The following is a 15,229-nucleotide window of genomic DNA, read 5'->3' on the forward strand; positions in this document are numbered from 1 at the left end:
CAGCTTGGTCACGTTGACAGGAGAGTCGCTGCAGGTGATGTCGTACTGTTAGTAAAGCTACTCGCGTCGTTCGTCTGCTGCCATAACCCATTAGCGCCGGATTTCGCCACACTGTCCTGACAGATACGTTCGTCGTACGTCCTACGTTGATTTCTGTGGTTATTCCATGCAGTGTTGCTTGTCTGTTAGCACTGACAACTCTACGCAAACGCCGCTGCTCGTGGTCGTTAAGTAAAGGCCGACGGCCACTGAGTGGTCCGTGGTGAGAGGTAATCCCTGAAATCCGATATTCTCGGGCACACTCTTGACACTGTATATCTCCAAATATTGAATCCCCTAACGGTTTCCTAAATGGAATGTCCCATGCATCTAGCTCTTTCTACCAATCCGCGTTCAAAATCTGTTGATTCCCATCGCACTGCTATAATCAGATCGAAAACCGTTTCACATGAGTCACTTGAATACAAATAATAGCTCCACCAGTGCAGTGCCGTTTTATACCCTGCGAACGACATACTACCGCCATCAGTAATAGTGGATATTGCTGTCACGTGACTTCTGTCAGCCGGCCGCGGTGGCCGAGTGGTTCTAGGCGCTTCACTCTGGAACAGCGCGATTGCTGCGGTCGCAGGTTCGAATCCTGCCTCGGGCATGGATGTGTGTTATGTCCTTAGTTTAGTTAGGTTTACGTCGTTCTAAGTTCTAAGAGACTGATGACCTCAGATGTTAAGTCCCATAGTGCTCAGAGCCATTTGAACCATTTTTGACTTCTGTTACCCGAGTGTTGACATATCTGGCAACATGACAGCGCCAGACGATTATGTATCATGATCACCAAATAACACTTGTTGGTAACCGACGCAAAAACATGGGAGATCAATGCACGCACACCGACGGAGGGTGCTACGGTAGACTGATGTTACTGATATTAAAATTAGATTTTAATACGGAACATTTGCTATGGTTGAAACCCCTCGTTTTCAGGAAAATCTATGGCGCGGAGCTGAACTACTCCCAAAGACTTTTCTTCCGAGGTGTGGCAGACACACGAAACCTAACTTGCCAGGAAGGTCGACTGGATGCACAATGGAGGCTTCATTGCTAACATCTAGCTTTTCTGGTATGCACGAAGGCGAGAATGTGGCTGGGCATGAGAGACACAAGTGATAGTCGCAGAGCACGAGGCGACGGTAGGAGCAAAGACTAGGTGACAGCCAGAGATCGTTAACGAGTGACGCAAGCCCGTCGCGTCGCTGCCACCGTGCCTAGCTGACTCAGTCGCCGGTCAGGCTGGCTATTAATAGAGCGGAGCGGTGATATTGCGCCACCCTGATATTTGCACGCTTTTACGAGCGCTCACACGTGCCGTCGCGGGACCGTGGGTCGCGTCGCGTCGCCGGGGATTTTCATCTCGGCCTGGGGACACGCCGCCGCTCGTCTTTCTTTAAATATCTATTTGGACAGCTAACACAAACAAGCGGATGAAAGTGGACGGCGTAATTTAGTACCGCGGGTGCACAGTTACCCTGATAGAAGCATAGGTCGCCAATCGTCGGGCTGACTCAATAACTCTTCCGTCAAAGGCGGCCGGCGGCCGCGCGCCGCTTTGAGCCAAGGAAGGCCTGTCAACACGGCCGCTTGGAAGTTCCGGTGTCGGTAATATGCTGATGGGCAGCGAGCGGGCTTCTTTTTTTTTATTTTAAGTCAGTCGAAAGTTGGCGCGCGCGGGCATGTGTGTGTGTGTGTGTGTGTGTGTGTGTGTGTGTGTGTGTGCGATGCAGTGCTCAGCCCTGTAAAAGAGCACCTAAATTAAACCTCTTCTCTGAATAATGCATAAGATGGCTCACAAGGCGGGCAAGATGAAACAACATCGTTTGAAAATTCATCAGACTCGCGGGGGGACGGACTCTGAAGCGTGTGAGTAGCTATGCGTACGGCGTGAACAAAGGGCGTATAGTTACACGTATTTTTCGGTGACCTCTCCTTTCGCAATGAAGAGTGCCCTGTTGGGAAATGTTGTAGAGAAAGCCATGGGTAAAGCCTTTACTAGGACTTCAGGTTTCTTTCACGAGTATGGAGTAGCTTTTGTCTTTCGTTTTAATTTTTGTTCCACGGATATACGGAGAAATCTGAAATTCACGAAGTTCATTCATTGTGTAAGACATATAGGTAACTCAACCACACTACAATAAACTAGAGTCGTAAGGAGCTAGGCGCAAGCGAACCAGCCACTCCTCTGTTTTCCACATATAACAGACCTGGTCGTAGTGGTGATTCTGCGTATTTGTAAATGCTGAACGTATTATCGGAATTTTGAGAAGGGAGCAGCGATTCTTGTCTCTCACTTTCCATCAACAGTATTTTGTGAGTTTATAATAAAAAACGAGAACCCGTAAACAACTACCCCAATAATGACCTGTTTTAATTTGCGGGCAGGGCTGCTGAGGCGGTAAAAGCTAAATATCACAATAAAAGAGCTAAGAAAAGCAGAGAAAACCGTCATCACTAGACACGGAAAACGCTTCTCAGTCCTTTCTAGGCACACTCCATCTTGCGGAAAACGATAGACATTGAGCGGGATAGCTTTGCAGTCGAGCCACTGCGTAAGTATTTGGAAAAATCTGGCAACAGCGCATGTTCTGGAATACCGACGTGTTTTCTGTGATTTCTCTACTTCAGGCGAATACCTGCAGGATATCTTTGGGACGTCTACGTCATTTACTTCTTTGATACTTTGTCAGCAGAACTAACGACCGCCACTAATGATCAATCTGTCTACGACACGTTACATTCCAACCTTATTCCATTCCAGTTCTAGGTCCTGATGCGAACGCGAAGACAGTGCTTGTTGTATTGGGTACGGCTTTCATCGCACTGTCGAACATTTAGCAAGCAGTAACTAGACAGACTTGTTAACCGTTCCGTACGTGGTAGGAAAGACTCAGCGAAACGCGAGCGTTTGATTTATGAGTCCTCTCTGCAACTGGTTTGCTCCATCTTATTAACAATGTTGCGTAAGTGGGACTGTCACTCGGACAGGCTGACAGGTTCGTCAGCGCTGGATTACGGTAAACAGCACTTCCTGACCTCCTGGCCACTCGCAGGTGCTGCACTTATGTGTACTCTGTGACCAGTACAATAACTGTCAACTACCACGAAATCATCTCAAACGGCACCTAAAAGGTTCATCATACTTCTCACAGTTACACTTACATTTGCACTTCAAAATGAGAAGAAGAGGAAGAAGAAATTTTAGTAGCAAGCGTTAGCAATAACCATTGTACCTGACTAGTTCTACACAGAGAACGCCCACATCTTAACCGCGAGGCAGGTAGCCACACAAAGGCCCTAGTGGAAATGGAAATGCCGTGTGGCTAGGGCTCTCGTCAGGTAGACCGTTCGCCTGGTGCAAGTCTTTCGAGCTGACGCCACTTCGACGATTGGCGTGTCGATGGGGATGAAATGACAGTGATAAGGACAAGACCGCACCCAGTCCCTGAGCGGAGGTATGACATTCCGTCACGCTGACCACTCAGCTACCAATAACGCCCTAGTGAGGAATAGACATATAAATTATCATTTTGATGAAGATAAAAGAGTGTGGAAACAATAAGAAAGTAACTATGTTCCGCTGAGTTTGATTACTGTTGTTGACACTGAGGTTGCCAGTTATACTGTTTTGGATGGTATTTTTTCACTTCCTATTAAAAAGCTCATTCCCGATTGAACAGCTTCACGACAAGTAAAAATTCCTATTAGAGGCAAATGAACAGTATTTCACGTAATACCGTTCGTTCATTAGTCTCACGTTTAACCTTTTAGTCCGAAGAGAGCTAAACTGGCATACCTGCAATCAACAGGCGTCATACCGAGCTTACTCCTACTCAGTAGCGAGATGGATGTCTGTGGAAAGATTTGGGTTCAAATGGCTCTGAGTACTATGGGACTTAACATCTGTGCTCATCAGTCCCCTAGAACTTAGAACTACTTAAACCTAACTAACCTAAGGACATCACACACATCCATGCCCGAGGCAGGATTCGAACCTGCGACCGTAGCAGTCGCGCGGTTCCGGACTGAGCGCCTAGAACCGCTAGACCACCGCGGCCGGCGAAAGATTTGGGTGTTTTTACAGTCAGTTTTACCTTTCGTGATGCCTTTCAGCCGATAGCAAGCAAATGGTGTAAGGTTTACTCACGGCTTAACAAGGGTAAAGATTATAATGCTTTTTGCACTGTATGCCCTTGGTGATCTGCACTCGGGTGACAAAAGTCTTAGGATAGCGATATCCACATATACAGATGGCGGAAATATAGCGTACGCAGGGTATAGAGGGGCAATACACTGCTGAAGCTGTCGTTTGTACTCACGTGATTCATGTTGCCGCACGACGGGAATAAACGGACTTTGAACGCAGAATGGTAGCTGGAGGTAGACACATGGCACAATCCATTCCAGATACAGGGAATTCACTATTCGGAGATCGACAGTGTCAAGAGTCTGCCGAGATTAGCAAACTTCATGCGTTACCTCTCACCCAGGCAACGCAGTGCCTGATGGACTTCACTTAACGACCGAGAGCAGCGGCGTTTGCGTAGGTGTCAGTGCTAACAGAGAAGCAACACTGAGCGAAATAATTGCAGAAATCGATGTGGGCGTACAACGAATGCATCCGTTAGGACAGCGCGGCGAAACTTGGCTTAATACGCTACAGCAGCAGACAATCGACGCGAGTGCCTTTGCTGACAGCACGATATCGACTGCAGTGCCTCTCGGGGGCTCGTGACCATATCACTTGGACTCTAGGCGCCTGGAAAACCGTGGCCTGCTTAGATGGGGCCAGAGTTCAGTTGGTAAGAACTGATATTGGGCTTCGAATGCGGTGCAGACCCCACGAAGCCATGGACAAGTTGTCAACAAGGCACTGTGCAAGCTGGTGGTGGCTCCATAACGGTATGTACTATGTTTACATGGAAAAGAGCGGGTCCTCTGGTCAAATTGAACCAGTCATTGACTGGAAATGGTTATGCTCGGGTACTTGAAAATCATTTGCAACCATTCAACTATGAGATTATTGTGGATGACAGTGCAGCATGTCAGCGGGCCCCAATTGTTCCCGATAGGTGTGAATAACATTCTGGACAATTCGAGCGAATGATTTGGCCACCCAGATCGCCATTGAATATCCATGGGTTGTAATCGAGAGATCAGTTCGTGCACAAAACCCTGCACCGGCAACACTTACGCAATCATGAACGGTTATAGAGACAGCGTGGCTCAATGTTTCTGCAGAGGACTTCCAACGACTTCTTGAGTCCATGCCAGGTCGAGTTGCTGCACTACGCCGAGCAAAAGGAGATCCGTCACGATATTGTAGGACGTATCCCATGACTTTCGTTACGTTAGTGTAGTGTTTCTAACGGAGGTGAGAATGAAGTAAAAAACGTGGCTGACTACAAGGTAATGACAGTGTACAGTTGGGAAGTGTGACGTTAGTGGAAGCTCGCACTGCTGCGCGGCACTCACCGGGGTCCTTGTGGTGGTCGGCGCTCTTGCGGCCGCTGTCCTCCTCGTTGTTGTTATCTTCGTCGTCGACGCGGTTGCGCGGCTCCCACGTCATCTTGTTCTCCTTCTTGAGGCGGCGGCGCGCGTTCGCGAACCACGTGGACACCTGCGTCAGCGTCATCTTGGTGATGATGGCCAGCATGATCTTCTCGCCCTTGGTGGGGTACGGGTTCTTTTTGTGCTCGTTGAGCCACGCCTTGAGCGTGCTCGTCGTTTCTCGGGTCGCATTCTTCCGTCGCGCGCCGTTCAGGTCCATTCCGTACCTGAAAATGTACAGCCTTATATTGGTATCTTCACTATGAGAACTGTTTCAGTTCTGCCGTGAAACATTATCAGAGGAAACTTATTATGACATCGTCTTTCTACTACAATTTTCATTTCGTTTAATGGTGAGATTAACTGCCAACGCGTAGCTTGGACGAGAACAAGATATGTACAAAACCATCTTTACTACATATGGCAATAACATGCTTTTGCTCTTAATATTATGAAGAGTAATTGCTTTACGAAACGGAAAAGTAAACTCCGTAGTTAGGCAAGAACCCCAAGCGAATGAGTGCATAGGCGATAGCTAAGGATTTCGATTTCCACGAGGGTAATTAAGTCGATGTATTAGGAATCGGAAAATGGACTTTTATGGGACTGAATGTCGTAAGAGAGTGAGAAAACGTGAAGAATGATATAAACGAACAAAGTAAGGTTACACGTGATTCTGGAATGAAACTGGAAGAGAGAAATAGTTGAAGGACGACTGTAGGCTACTAACGACATTACGACGGTATAACGGTTATTAATAAATAGTTAAAACAAGAAGAAAATAGAATCTTTCGAAATGTGAAGCTACAGAAGAATGCTGAAGATTAGATGGGTAGATTACGTAACTAATGAGAAGGTGCTGAATAGAATTGGGGAGAAGAGGAATTTGTGGCACAACTTGACTAGAAGAAGGGATCGGTTGGTAGGACACGTTCTGAGGCATCAAGGGATCACCAATTTAGTATTGGAGAATACGCAAAGCAGATTCAGAATGATGTAAGTTGCAGTAGGTACTTGGAGATGGAGAAGCTTGCACAGGATACACTAACATGGAGAGCTGCATCGAACCAGTCTCTGGACTGTAGGCCACAACAACAATAACAATAAATAAGAAACGAATCAGCATGAGGTGATATACGTGAATGAATTACTGTGTAGGCCCTGCAGAATGTTTATCTGAAAAAAAAAAAAAACTTCGTCAGAGGCCTCCGAAGGTCCTGCAGAACTGACCGACAGCCGTGTTGTGCACAACCGATAGGGGTCACTGGATGCGCAAGTTGAGGGGCATGTGGTCAGTAAAATTTACTAGTAATTATGTCAGATGCTCCACAGAGGTTGCCCAGGAGAGATGGCACAGTGGTTCCCTACGATTAATGCTACGTAGCACATGATCTGTGCATACCAAATTTAGAGACTAAATAAATTCAGGTCACTCCGCAGTGTTCCTGGAGTGAAATTTCAGTGTTGATAAATCCTTCTAATCTAGAAAGGTGACCCTTAGGTTCCTTTATTTTAGCCGAAAACAATAAGCTGTCCCATTTCCTGCATAAAATTGTTGAAGCGCTTCCATGCAATATCTGTTTTATTACTGACGTCCCTTAGCTCATTACCGCTTTGATGTGTACAATGCTTTTCATCGCCTGCAGGAAACTAGTTATAGCAAACTAATGAAAGCTTTTCCAAAGTACTCGAAATTGTGGCCGGCTGCAGATTCTTTTAAGCGTAAAAACACGGGCTCGGAGCTCTCAGAGATCAATATAACTTACATGTGTAAGAACCAAAAACATTGCAGTATTCTGCTGACTCCAGTTGTGAAAGGCGCGTACAAGATTAAATTCGACTCGAGTTACGGCATTACTGTCCGATTACGCTGATGGCGATAAACCTCTGCAAACAGTAACAACAGTAAGATACCTGGGAGTAACTGTTGAGACAGACCTAAAGACGAATGATCACATAAAGCAAATTTTAGGAAAAGAAGACGCCAGGCGGAAATACATTGGAAGAATATTAAGAAAATGTAACTAATCGCCGAAAAGCCGGCCGTTGTGGCCGAGCGGTTCTAGGCGCTTCAGTCCGGAACCGCACTGCTGCTACGGTCACAGGTTCGAATCCTGCCTCGGGCATGGATGTGTGTTATGTCCTTAGGTTGGTTAGGTTTAAGTAGTCCTAAGTCTAGGGGACTGATGACCTCAGATGTTAAGTCCCATAGTGCTCAGAACCATTTGAACCATTTGAGTCCACGAAAGAAGTGGGTCACATAACACAACACTTCTACAGCCGATTCTTGAGTGCTGCTCACCAATAAGGGCCCTTGGCACTTTGGATCAAAAGAAAACACAGGCAACGTCCAATGAAAAGCTGCGCGTTTCGTCATGGGATTGTTTAGTAAACGGAAGAACGTTATGGAGATGCTCATAAAAAAAAGTTCAGATGTGTGCGAATTCCTAAGAGACGAAACTGCTCAGGTCATCCGTCCCTAGGCTTACACACTAGTTAAACGAACTTATGCTAAGAACAACACACACACACACAAGCCCGAGGGAGGACTCGAATCTGCGGCGGGAGGGGCCGCGAAGTCCGTGACATGACGCCTCAAACCGTGCGGCCACTCAGAAAACGTCAGTTGTAGATGCTACAACAAAGGCTTCGCGCGTCATTGTTGCCTGTTACCGTTTGCTGTTGAAATTCCAGGAGCATACGTACTAAGGAGACTCTTGCAAAATATTACTTCCATATGCGTCAACCGGTAAGATGACTATTACAAAATCGTAGCAATGAGGGCTCATTTGGCGGTCTATCGACAGTCTTTCTAACCACGCACCGTACGCGAAGTGGACAGGAAGGAGGGGTGAAGGTATGAGATAACTTTAATGATACCAGACGCAGTAGTCTGTGCCACACACATTAAAAATATGGTTCAAAATGGCTCTGAGCACTATGAGACTTAACATCTGAGGTCATCAGTCGCCTAGAACTTAGAACTACTAAAACCTAACTAACCTAAGGACATCAGATACATCCATGCCCGAGGCAGGATTCGAGCCTGCGACCGTAGCGGTCGCGCGATTCCAGACTGAAGCGCATAGAACTGCTCGGCCACCACGGCCGGCCACACACATTAAAATGGCTTACAGAGTACAGATGTAGATTGGAGATGTAGATGGAGGAAGTGTAAGTCACTTTCTCCATTATCACTACCGCTCTGTAGAGATACAGGGCATCTACTTCGTCGCCCCACTGCCACCTCCCAGCGTTCATAGATAATAAATTAACTTCGGAATTCTGTAACTCCTTTGAAAGTGCGTCAGCGGTGACAAAATACGTCGCTGACGTCGACAAATATTTCAGATTTGCGCGGAGGACGCCGCGATAGGCTGCTGTCAGCCGGCGCCGGCGCGTTTGTCATCGGGTTCGTGAATTAGCAACGGCAATCCCACTCGCGGGGCTCTCCAAAACGCGCGTAGAAAACGCTCAGTTTTCAGGGGCGCCTTTTATAAATTCGTGATGTGGCGGCTGAATAAAACAGCGCGCCGCGCGGTCTGCAGCGTTAATTAAGGAAAACAAAAACAGCGCGCTGCCGGGGGCGGCCGCGTATCAATTATGGAATGTTTATTCGCACGTCGCGCGGCGCCGGGCCGTTGCTGCGACGGAGGCGGCCGGCGCAGACGCACCTCATTACGCATTGAACGCAGCCGTTTGTTTTTGCACGAACGACGAGAAGACTTTGACAGGCGGCGCGTCGCGCGTCGACGGCTGCATTATGCACGCCGCGCCTCGCCTCGCCTGCACTCCTCTTCGACTCCTCCCGCCTCTGAGCGCCCGCTGACACTGAATTCTGCGCTGCGTTGTCCACTTTTAATATTCACATGCGCTGTCTGCCTGATGAAATGGCTGCGCCGAGCCGAGCCGCTCCCGTGCCCCTGTCGTCGCCCGGCGAAGAATTCCCGCCAGCCATCTGCAACGACGCTTGCGACTCCACGTACAAGCAGTGCAGGCATGTGAGGCCGCCAATAAAAGGTAAGGCATCCGACTTATTCTAGAGAATCAGTGTGCCTCCCTCAGCGTGATTTTGGTGTGATTCATCTTCATGGGTGTAATCTTAGCAGCGTTCAGCTGTATTTTACTAATACACTCTCACCAGCTTAGCGCCCACTGCTCTGCTCGTGTAGACTGTTTGCTCGGAACAGTTTTTTGTTTAATCTAACTTCTATGATGTTCACAAATTGTAACATCTTCTACACTTTTCACGCTAATTAAGGACACAGAAGCATTAACTTTTCCGATTGTACTCCTGACCAAAAAGTGAATCTGATGGCTGGAGTCCAAGGTTTTTGTTAATCATGCCTTTTGCGTTCTTTTGGTGATATTTCCATGGAAACTTTCGTTTCCTGAGGCATGTTTCTTTATCTGTAACGGAGACGTGAAATAGCAATTTTCATAGATTTAGTTTTAAAACTTTTTTTCATATAACGAAATAATTTCTTAAAAATGTTCCTATTGTATTTTCTCCCTTTTCCAAAAACAGAGAGACACATATTTTTAACTTCTAAGCAACAAGTCAAATCCAGTTTTAAAAAATTAGCTTTAAATATTATGCTTTCATAATGAAATATTTCCATAAAACATTTCATTTCCTTAGAGGTCGAATTTCCAAAAACACTGAAGAGGGTTTTTTTTTTACCCGAGAAGTAAAATACCACATTTCGTAGCCGTAGCTTTAAAAATTCCTTAGTTGTTTTTAATAACGATCTATTTTTAAAAAAATTTACACCAGCCATTTCGCCCCCACAGGGCGACCGACAAACCAAATGCTGATTTCCGTACATCTAGCAACTTATTTTCAAAAATCTTCTCATTCCCTATTTCAGCACCTTAGGAGTTGAATTTCGAGAACTCCCATTTTAAACGACGCCTACATTGCGAGATCAACACCCTCAGCTTTCTATAATTCGCGGTCTGGGCTGGGTGCTGATGAGTCATTCAGTCAGGACATTGCCTTTCACATATACATACATTGGATAATACATTCGGCCGAGCGGTTCTAGGCACTTCAGTCCGGAACCGCGCTGCTGCTACGGTCGCAGGTTCGAATCTTGCCTCGGGCATGGATGTGTGTGATGTCCTTAGGTTAGTTAGGTTTAAGAAGTTCTAAGTCTAGGGGACTGCTGACTTCAGATGTTAAGTCCCGTAGTGCTTAGAGCCATTTGAACCATTTTTGATAATACATTCAGTTGTTTTAATGATTATATTTAATTCACGAGATCTATTTGGAAATTATACACTTTTATCTTGAAACGGGTTTTAACCGTCCAACACAGACACTACATTGACGCACTTAAAGTTATTTTAATTATGATTATGCTCTGAACTGCAACAAGTATGTCCAGAGATGAAATTCTGTGACTCGGAAATCGATCATGCGAATTAAATACGAGGACTACGTTTTTCAACCTCCTATCGGCCATGAAATTAAAACCATATTGAAAATTCCGTGAAGCTTTGAGCAGATGTGTTGCGTATGGTCTCTAAAATGCCTGTCTATAGCGTCACGTCGTACTCTAAGAGCACCGAGCGCGCAGGGAGTACGTAAAGATGCCTGAAAGATAGTCATTTCAGACTGCGGGCAACCCTACGGATTTCCACATGTCGAATTAAATGACTCGCATTGGCAGTAAAAGACTTTTTGTTTGAAGTCACGACCGGTTTCGCAGCAATTGAAGACGCATTCTCAGATGATAGAGATTCTTTTTAATAAGTTATACAGGGAAGGTAACTGCCTTAGAGCCCTTCCTCATCAACCATGTCAAGTTACAAACAAATAGCGCACTGAAAGCGGTAGTTCATAGTTAAAATGAAGGGTGCATCAGAACGGAACCACCAGCAGCAAGGTGGTTGAGGGACAGCAGGAAAGGCAGTACTGACCGCTCGGAAAAGCGGTATTTTTTTCTAGAATATGTATTACCGCTTTTAGCGCGCTGTTTGTTTATAGCTTGACAAAAACGATAGTGAGTGGTTCTAAGTTAATTACCTTCCCACTATGATTTGTTAAAAAGAATCTCTAACACCAAAGGATGCGTCTTCATTTGACGTGAAATTGGTCGTGATTTTTAACAAAAAGTATTTTATAGCCACTGCGGGTCTTTTCAGTCAAAATCTAGAAAATAGTGTCTCCCACTCTTTTCCCCTTCTCCCTCCCCGCCTCTCACGTTCGATGTCAAGAGTTTAATTCCACATGCCTGTAATCTTTCTTTTATTGTTCTTTTTTTTTCACGAGCAGCTATAAACAATGTCTTCTGCACTATTCTGTTTTCTGCACTGTTCGTGTCATAGTAATTTCTAAATGTTGAGGTCTATGTAAGATGTAATTTATAACGTACTTGTGAAGAACGTAGTGTAACAGACGTACAATACCTGACCAGATTAAACAAAAAACCATTTGAACCATTTTTGTGGTCCGAAAATGGTAGTTTGTTGACATCTAACAACGAGCGACTTAGGATAGGGAAATTAACAGTAGAAACATCTACATCTGTAGCTATTTAAGTACACCACAGGACACTTCACAGAGAATGGCAGAGGATACATCGATGGGATGGTTGGTGTATAGCGTAAAGGAAACATAGAGTAAACATTTATGTTCAGTATGTGTGAGGGAAAAAGGAACTTTGATAAGCAGGAAAATAGCTTGTACCCTGCCTTCATAACGCAGCCGCAGCTGTTTCCGTCTGAAAAATAGGAGTGGTAATACGACGTGTCCATTTCGTTACTTCGGAAAGTTGCCGTTTACTGGAACGCGCTCCGTGTAGTGGTTAAGAGAGCTGAGTATCCTTTTTTCGCCCTTTTCCCTTTTCCGCGCCCCTTGTTTGGAGCGCCGTCTTTACTCAGTGCCTCGTGCCGTAATGCGATTTGCTTGTTATCGGGCCGGTTCCAGAGCCACGCCTGCACAAAGGCGCCGGCCGCCCTCGCCGCCGTGTCGGCGCGCTGCCGCTCCTCGGCCGGCGGCCGATCGGAATTTTCACCTCTTAATCGCGACAGGCTACGCGTCCCGGCGCCGCACGCGGACTCTACCAGCGGAAGGCGCCCAATCAGATGCTTCCCCCTCCCCCCTCCCCTCTGCACCCTCCCTCCCATAAAACTCTCGCCACCTCCCGGCCCATTACAGCAGGCGACTTAAGCCCTTATCAAAGATTAAAGTTCCCCCGCACCGGCAGCAACTGCTGAATCAACGAGATCGAAATTAAATTTCCCTCCCATTCCGCTGCGTTTTCCTCGGACGTGGAGAGAAAGAGGAGACTTAAATATGGTGAGGAGAGGCGCTTGGAAAACGCCTGTCTTACGGCTTAACGGCGAACTGTACCCAGCGCGGAGACACCGATAGTGCCGTCTCAGGTGCTCTGGGGCGTCGCGGAATTGTCGTCGACTTAAATTTTTATTAATTTCCCTCATTCTTCGTCTGCATTACTTTAAGGCGTGTCGGTGAACTGTAACAGTACGTCAGATCAATACCGCCTCCTGAACCTGGACGTGGACTCGAGCCCCAATTTACACTGGAAACGCTACCCAAGTAACGTCACCGGCAAAGTCAGTCTAACGATAACTCACAACGCGTAGGTTCTCGAAGCATGTCACGAGTTTCTCCCTGTATTTCTTGTCTGTTACATGAACACTTGACGTAAGGGCAAACACAAGTCTGAATACGACTGCGTGCCAAACTGCACAGACTTAGGAAGGGTCGCGTAGTATCAATGAAGACGGTACCGAGTGCAAATACATTCACGTGAATTAGGAGATTTTGGGGGCCAGATCAGAGACAAACTCTTTTCGAGACGCCATGAAATCTCACAACTGACTAAAATAATAATAACTTGGAAATGCGTTTATTACAAAAGATGTTGGTTTTCATTTGTTGATAGGCTTACACATTTTATTTTATGATGATGATAACTGTTATAATAAATATTTTTCTTTTGCTACATAATGTGAAGTGTATATCGGGCCACACATGCGAATCACTTATTTTGCTGTCCAACATTTGACAGTTTCTTCCGAACGTTATACCGTCATTTTGCAATTGTCTCTCACTTCAATTTTCCACGGCACTTTCTGGAAGCGATCTATCGATGTGGAGTTACTCCATTTGTATACACGGATAGTAGGCTATATTTGCAGGAAAAAAAGGAAGAACAAGAAGCTGAAATGGTGAAGAACAAGATCTACAGAGTAAGATATATTGAGTAGGAAATGACGTTACCACAGTTGTCTTTTCTAATCACTACACTAAATGTTCACTGACCTAAAGGTAATACCAGCAAGAGGTGCAGGAGACTAAATTTACAGTACTTGTAGAACAAGCGCCAAATACAGTATACACCTCGCAACCACACAGACACTGGAAGTTCACACGCTTCCACGGCGAGCGTCAATTTGAATAAAATTATTTTCGGTATTCAGCCGCGTCATTATGTACGAAATACATTACTAAAGGTATATGGACTCAGGTTGCTTATCTACCGGCCTACTGTGGCAACTAAAATTTGATTTTCAGCATTTCTCATGATTATTGACACAATATAAAAATTTATAATGTTATAATCTTCTACTCATTAAGAGTCACATTATTATAATAAAGGTGTAACACAGTAAGTCAAATATTAAGGTTAGAAACTGGTTATATTACGTCTATGAGACAGCATGGCTCTCGACGCGCAAGTTAACTAAATTATATTCGTCCAATGTTTGAGAATGAGAGCATTTAGCTATATCCAACAAACTTCACACATAATTGCAAACCTTTATGAAACTTTCTCTCGCTGATTCCCCCCCCCCCCCCCCGCGCACAAAATTATGATAGTTAAAAAGTTTATCGCTTACTGCATTTTCTCTGTTCATGCAGTAAAACTTCAGCGTCGGTCATCGCGTCATAGTTTATTACTTCTTTATTATTGACGATACGCACAATATATGTTGCAGATTGTATCTACATACACCACTGAATGAACCTGCAAAATTATATCCCTGAGCGGCACATATTTCAGAAGATATGACGTCATAAAAATTTAGATGCATAAAAAATAGCTTTCGTTACAGTGGAGCGCAACTTGCCCAGACTGCGAGATTCATCCAGTTTTTCATAATGAGAGAACTTAGCGACTTTCAATAAATTTTAAACTTAGTTTCGAACGTTATTCAAACTTGTCTTCTCGTACATGCTTAACGTTAAATATTTAACACATTAACTCATTTGTAATCAGACGTTTGAAGCTGTTTTATACATGGGAGTACGATTCTGTAAAAAAAAAGGGGGTTTATTGGTAAAATAATTAAACAAGTAAACAGAGGACGTTTCGTGCTTCTTTGCAATGGCCTTCTTCAGAGTGAAAAGGACTGCTGCAAAGAAGATTCGAAACGCCGGTTGCATAGCGGCTTACAAACTAAATGATTTTATTCAGTGTGGGAGCTTTCGTCTAGTTATGCCTAGTGTTATCAGACCACTATTGTAGAATTTACTCCAACAGAATCGTTGCTAGTCATAAATCAGGTATTTATAACTATGGCGGGATTTCCTTCTTGGCACCACAACATTACCTTAGCCGAAATAAGTAAGTCTGGTATTCGCCATTTGCCG

At 45.2% G+C, this 15,229-nt stretch overlaps 1 protein-coding gene across 1 annotated transcript in view; it reads right to left on the bottom strand.

Annotated features, from left to right (window-relative positions):
• The window catches only part of LOC124773714 (homeobox protein caupolican), a gene marked incomplete at its 5' end in the record, with an annotated part of 229,680 nt that overhangs the window by 21,677 nt on the left and 192,774 nt on the right, over positions 1 to 15,229 (bottom strand). Inside the window, one exon of the mRNA XM_047249428.1 lies at positions 5,527 to 5,828. Coding sequence (XP_047105384.1) covers positions 5,527 to 5,828 — 302 coding nt within the window. The remainder of the gene's footprint in view (positions 1 to 5,526; positions 5,829 to 15,229) is intronic.

Source organism: Schistocerca piceifrons, chromosome 1, assembly GCF_021461385.2.
Source record: "Schistocerca piceifrons isolate TAMUIC-IGC-003096 chromosome 1, iqSchPice1.1, whole genome shotgun sequence".
NCBI classification, from domain to species: domain Eukaryota; kingdom Metazoa; phylum Arthropoda; class Insecta; order Orthoptera; family Acrididae; genus Schistocerca; species Schistocerca piceifrons.